At 36.5% G+C, this 6,615-nt stretch overlaps 1 protein-coding gene across 3 annotated transcripts in view; it reads left to right on the forward strand.

Moving 5' to 3' along the window:
• Window positions 1-6,615, forward strand: part of GKAP1 (G kinase anchoring protein 1) — a 65,463-nt gene that overhangs the window by 41,875 nt on the left and 16,973 nt on the right. For 2 of the 3 annotated variants that reach the window (XR_001362518.1, XM_005868280.2), the window contains exon 7: window positions 1,329-1,481. The exons of the other annotated variant lie outside the window; for it this stretch is intronic. Coding sequence is in view for 1 of the 2 variants with exons in the window: in XM_005868280.2 (XP_005868342.1) it covers window positions 1,329-1,481 (153 nt within the window). In the remaining variant the exon portion in view is untranslated. The remainder of the gene's footprint in view (window positions 1-1,328; window positions 1,482-6,615) is intronic. 3 annotated transcript variants of the gene reach the window in all.

A 6,615-nucleotide genomic window follows, 5' to 3' on the forward strand; every position in this document is an offset into this window, starting at 1 on the left:
CTCTCTTTCTCCCCATTTCCTTTCTCTCTAAAAATCAATAAAAAACAGTGTCGGCCTGGGTTTGATTTCGGTCAAGCACACATGCTCGGGTTGTAGGCTCGATCCCCAGTAGGGAGCGTGCAGGAGGCAGTCCATCAATGATTCTCTCTCATCATTGATGTTTCTATCTCTCCCTCTCCCTTCCTCTCTGAAAACAATAAAAGTATTTTTTAAATATCAATAAAAATAAAAACATATCCCCGGGTGAGGATTAAAAAAACACTTATAATAAGTGTTGGTGAGAATGTTTTGAAAAATTATCTGACAAATCCTCAAAAGATTAAACATAGGGTTACCATATGTCTCAGCAATTTTACTTCAAGGCATATACCTAAGAGAATTGAAAACCTGTCCATTCAAAAACTTGTGCGTTAATATTTATAACAGCATTATTCATAATAGCAAAAAATGAAAACAACCCAAATGTCCATCAACCAATGAATGGAGAAATAAAATGTAGTGTATCCATCATTGAGATATTATTTGACAGTAGGAATGAAGTAGTGATACATGCTATAATAATAGATGAACCTTAAAAACATTTTGCTAAGTGAAAGCCAGTCACAAAAGACCACATATACCAGTATATGATTTCATTTATACCAGATGTCTAGAATAGGCAAATCTATGCACACAGAAAGTAGTCTTGTCCAGGAGACAACTGAGAGGGGAGGTATTAGAAGGAAATGGGGCCCTGACCGGTTTGGCTCAGTGGATAGAGCCTCAGCCTGCGGACTGAAGGGTCCCAGGTTCGATTCTGGCCAAGGGCATGTACCTTGGTTGCGGGCACATCCCTAGTAGGAGGTGTGCAAGAGGCAGCTGATCGATGTTTCTCTCTCATCGATGTTTCTAACTCTATCCCCCTCCCTCTCTGTAAAAAATCAATAAAATATATTTAAAAATTAAAAAAAAAGAAGGAAATGGGGAATGACCACTAATAGATTCAGGGTTTCTTTGTGGGCGATGAAACTTAAAAAATTGTGGCTATGGTTGCACAACTCTGTGAGCATATTTAAAACCACTGAATTATGTACATTAAATGGGTGAATTGTATGGTATATGGATAAAACATTTTTTAATCAAGTGATATCCAACACAAAAATTATGAAGAAGTAAGAAAACATTTCAAAATGTGTCTCTGCTGTTTATCTTCTGAAGATAGAGGAGAATTAGTTGATTGTCTCTTAGTTACCCTTTTTCTTTCCTTCTCCTTCTAGGGGCTGACTAGGCTTATTGAATGCATACACTTTTTTGTTGAATGATAGTAAACCACAATTCATTTTTGACAGGAATTGAGTTCTTCTCAGACTTTAACACATGATGGAGGATTCTTCAATAGACTGGAAGATGATGTTCATAAAATTCTTATTAGAGAAAAAAGAAGAGAACAGCTTACAGAATATAATGGAACAGATAATTTTGCAGCTCATGAACACAACCAGGCATGTAAAATAGAAAATTCTCTTAAAATCACAATAAAAATAAAATATATTCTTTCTTTTTTTAAAAAACATAAGCAGTGGAATCCAATTATGATTCTAATAAGGTATAGTTTTAGGATTTGTCTTAAATCCTTAGTTGTAGATGTTTATATTAAAAAGTGTAAAGTACTTCATTCGTTGATGAATACTTACTGAGCATGTACTATATGCTAGGTAATATTAAACTCCAATGGAGGGGAGTAGGAATACCAAGATGGATAAGACCTTCTTTTCCTTAGACACTCAGTGGGGATTAGAGGAGGTAGATCTGTAAAAATAATATATTTTAGCATGACGAAGACTTAAAGAGAGATATGAAAAATAAAGAGGTTTTGAATAGAAAAGGTAATAATAGATCACTTGGGTAAACAGTGAAAGGTACATAAAGAAGTGACATTTGGGCCCCACTGGTGTAGCTCAGTGGTTGAACATTGAGCCAGGAACCAAGAGGCCACTGGTTTGATTCCCGGTCAGGGCACGTGCCCAGGTTATGGGCTTGGTCCCTGTGGAGGGCGTGCAGGAGGCAGCTAATCAATGTTTCTTTCTCATCGATGTTTCTATTTATCCCTCTCCCTTCCTCTCTATCTCAAAAAGTCAAAATATATTATTTAAAAAAAGTGACATTTGGGATGGACTTTGAATGATGATTGAATATAACTGTAAGCTGAGAATTGGAGAAAGCATAGGGAACTACAAGAACAAAGGCCCAGAGTTAGGAAAGGCCTTAGACCAGCAGTTCTCAACCTGTGGGTTGCGACCTCTTTGGCAGTCGAACGACCCTTTCACAGGGGTCGCCTAAGACCATCCTGCATATCAGATATTTACATTACGATTCATAACAGGAACAACATTACAGTTATGAAGTAGCAACGAAAATACTTTTATGGTTGGGTCACAACATGAGGAGCTGTATTTAAAGGGCCAGAAGGTTGAGAACCACTGCCTTCGAGGAAATATTTATGAAACTGAAAAATTCTGCATCTAAGAAGTACAGGGGTCTATTTATGTGAAAATAAGTTAGAATTTTATTCTGTAGACCAGGGGTTGCAGACAAGTCAAACCTGGTTAATAGTCTGTTTTTATAAGGCCCACAAGCAAAGAATGATATTCGCATTTTTATTTTTTTCCTTTGTATTGAATGTATTGGGGTTACACTAGTTAATAAAATTATATAGGTTTCAGGGGCACAATTCCACAACACATCATCTGTACACTGTGTTGTGTGTTCACCACCCCAAGTGAAGTCTCTGTCCATCACCATTTATCCACCCTATACCTTTACACCTTTCCCACCCCCTCCCTCTCCTGGCAATCAACACACTGTTGAATTTTTTCATTTTTGCTCAATCCCTCCACCCTCCACTAGTTTCCTAACCGCCCCCTCCCCCACAGCTGTCAGCCTGCTCTCTATCTGAGTTTGTCTCTATTTTTCTAGTCATTCACATTTTTAAAATATTGTTTTAAAAAAAGTATCTCACCTGTCCAGGTGGCTCGGTTGGAGCATTGTCCCATATACCAGAAGGTTGTGGGTTTGATTCCTGGTCAGAGCACATACCTAGATTTCGGGTTTGATGTCTGGTTGGATGTGTACGAGAGGCAACCAATCGATGTTTCTCTCCCCCCCCCCCCCCCCCCCCCTTCTCTCTAAAGTCAAGAAAAACATATCCTCAGTGAGGATTTTTTTTTTTAAATATCTCATCATATAGAGACCTATAAATCTGTTCCTAACAGCTAGTCTTTTGTCTTACTTTCTCTTAAACTATGAATCTGTTCTTTATCTTATATGTGAACGCTTTCCCCTTCCTTTTTTGGTTTTCTTTTATTCCCTGCAAGAACAAAGGCCCCAAATTAGGAAAGGCCTTAGTTCAGTGGTTCTCAACCTGTGGGTCACGACCCCTTTGGCAGTCGAACGACCCTTTCACAGAAGGCGCCTAAGGCCATCCTGCATATCAGATATTTACATTATGATTCATAACAGTAGCAACATTACAGTTATGAAGTAGCAACGAAAATACTTTTATGGTTGGGTCACAACATGAGGAACTGTATTTAAAGGGCCAGAAGGTTGAGAACCACTGCCTTAGTTAGACTGAATATTCAGGAAACTGAAAGATTCTGCACACAATTGTGTGTTCACCACCCCAACACATAATCTGTATACTGTATTGTGTGTTCACCACCATCATTAATTTGTGGGCTGCCAGGTATTGCTGAAAAACAGTACTAATGTTCTGTTCTCAAAATCATTACTGTCTAACTTTTACCGTATCCTTATTTCTACTTAAAAAACTTTTGGCCCTGACTGGTTTGGCTCAGTGGATAGAGCATCAGCCTGCGGACTGAAAGGTCCCAGGTTCGATTCTAGTCAAGGGCATGTACCTTGGTTGTAGGCACATCCCCAGTGGGGGGTGTGCAGGAGGCAGCTGATCGATGTTTCTCTCTCTTCGATATTTCTGACTCTTTATCCCTCTCCCTTCCTCTCTGTAAAAAAATCAATAAAATGTATTTAAAAAAACAAAAAACTTTTGATTCATTTCTTTCTGACTTTGACAAACACCTCCAGAGGCTATTCCAAATTCTAAAAGCCCGTTTTCCATCTTGTCATTCTCTTCAATAGATGCTATCTCTTTGTTTCCTAAGACTGATAAATTCAATCATTCCACGAATTAAACATCTGTATTGTTTTAAAGGACACAAAAAGTCAGACCCTTAAGAACAGTTTACTCCAATGCAGAAGTAAGATTGGTTAATAACACTAACATAATTCCACATGAAAATCTATTTTCAACTTAGTAATGGGTAATCCTTGCTTGCCCTTGAAGTACTTGTTTCTTCTTTTCTGGCATTGATTTAATGTTTTCCTGTTTTGCCTTGACTATCAAAGTTTATGTACAGTCCAAGCAACCATGTTAACGTATATGGTTAGCATATTTGCTTTCTTCTTTTTTATTGACTATGTATGATTTTCCCCTTTCTTATTTTTTAAGCCATTTCAGATAATTTTTTTACATTATTTTTTTTATTATTGTAACTTTAAAGTATTACGAATAGTAGTACATATGTCTCCTTTTTTTCCCCATTGACCTTCCTCCCAGCTTCCCCTATCCCCCGGCTCAGATAATTTTTTTGATAGAAAGAATGACATTAATATATTTAGACAAATAGATGTCTTAAACCCTTTGTAGAACAAAATTGGGTATGTATGTTAATTAAACGATTAATATTAATGATTTAATAAAACCACAGGACAGTGCAGTATGGTAGAAAGGGAAGTCTTTGAAATCAAACAAACCTAGTAACACAAGATATAGCTTCTGCAGCTTATCAGCTGTGTTACATTGGGATGAAATTATATGTCATGTACTGTTAGTAGGAAAATTAGCAATTATGAATCAATGTTTAGCAGAGCATGAACATAGTACACGTTTAATAGATAATTATTTTGTACAAGATAGAAAATGGTAAGTCTAAAAGAATATACTTGGTAAAGTGTCATAGTAATTAACATGAATGGAGATTAGAGATGGCTTTCTTAGAAGAAAATAGCTTTTGGATTAGAATTTAAAAGACAGTAGAATTTGAACATGCAGAGGTAAGGGAGAGGAAACTGGAATTCCATGAGTAAAAGTATTGAAGCAATAAAGTATAAACCAGCTTAATTAAAACAGAAGGATCATAGAGGAGAATACTAGTAGAATTAGGTAAGTTTGGTAAGGCAGGTTGGAAAAGATTAGAGAAAATTTAAAGGCCTAATTTATGATTTAGTTAGTAGATAGTAAAGAATATTTGAAGATTTTTCAGTATAGAACAAGCTTATATATGGTAATATTAATTTCCACTGCATTTGCTATGAAAAACTGAATGAAGGTGAGGACTGGTGATAGGGATTAGAAGATGATACTCAATATTTTTATGGATATAGAAGAACAGTAACACATTAGTGGTAGTGTAAATTGGTATAACCGTTTTGGAAAACAATTTGGCATTAACTTTAAAAGTTGAAGATGATGGGCAGACTGTATGTTCTAGAAATTCTACCTTAGATTAAACCCTAGAGACATGTTCAAGAATAATGTTGAAAACTCATCTGTGTGTAATAACAGAATCAATAAGAGAAATTAATGACAGCTATACTTAGCAACATGTATGAATATAAAAAACATGTTTAATGAAAAAAATAAGGTCACCAAATAATGGTTTGATACCATTTATAGCAATTTCAAAAAATAGAATATTTTAGGGATATGTATATGTGTAGTGCAAGACTAACAGGAAAAGAAGGACAAAATTTGTAACAAGGGGAGGGATATGGATATGACTGGTAGAGGCACATGGGGGATGCCAAAATATGGTAATGTTCGAATTCTTCCCCCCCCCCATTAAATTTATTGGGGTGACATTATATTGGTTTTAAGTGTACATTTCTTTGATACATGATCTGATATTGCATTGTGTGCCCACCACACAAAGTCAAATCTACTTCTGTCACCATATATTTGACCTCCTTTATCCTCTACTACCTCCTCAACCCCCCCTTCTTGCTGGTAACCACTATACTGTTGTTTGTGCCTATGAGTTTCTGTTTGTTCTTGTATGTTCATTTGTTATTCTCAGTTTTATATCCCACATATAGTGAAATCAAATGGTTCTTGACTTTTTCTGACTTATTTCACTTGGCATGACATTGTTGCAAATGGCAGTATTTCATCTTTTATGGCTGAGTAGTGTTCCATTGTATGTATGTACCACATCTTATCCAGTCATTTATTGAGGGACACTTGGGTTGTTTCCATGCGTTGGCTACAGTGAATAATGCTGCAATGAACACAGGGCGCATATATCACAGATGCCTTTTTAAACCGTGACCTCCTGGTTCATGGGCCAAAGCTCAACCACTTAGCCACATGGGCTGGGCTAGAGGTGCATTTATCTTTGCAAGTAAAGGTTTTCAAATTTTTTGGGTAGGTACCCTGAAGAGAGGTTGCTGGGTCATATGGTAACTCTCTTCTTAATGTTTTGAGGACCCTCCATACTGTTTTCTGTGTTCAAATTCCTAATCTGCATATTGCATTTTTTCTTTTATCTTAACCTGTAT

The sequence above is a fragment of the Myotis brandtii genome, unplaced genomic scaffold (assembly GCF_000412655.1).
Source record: "Myotis brandtii unplaced genomic scaffold, ASM41265v1 scaffold266, whole genome shotgun sequence".
Lineage (NCBI taxonomy): Eukaryota > Metazoa > Chordata > Mammalia > Chiroptera > Vespertilionidae > Myotis > Myotis brandtii.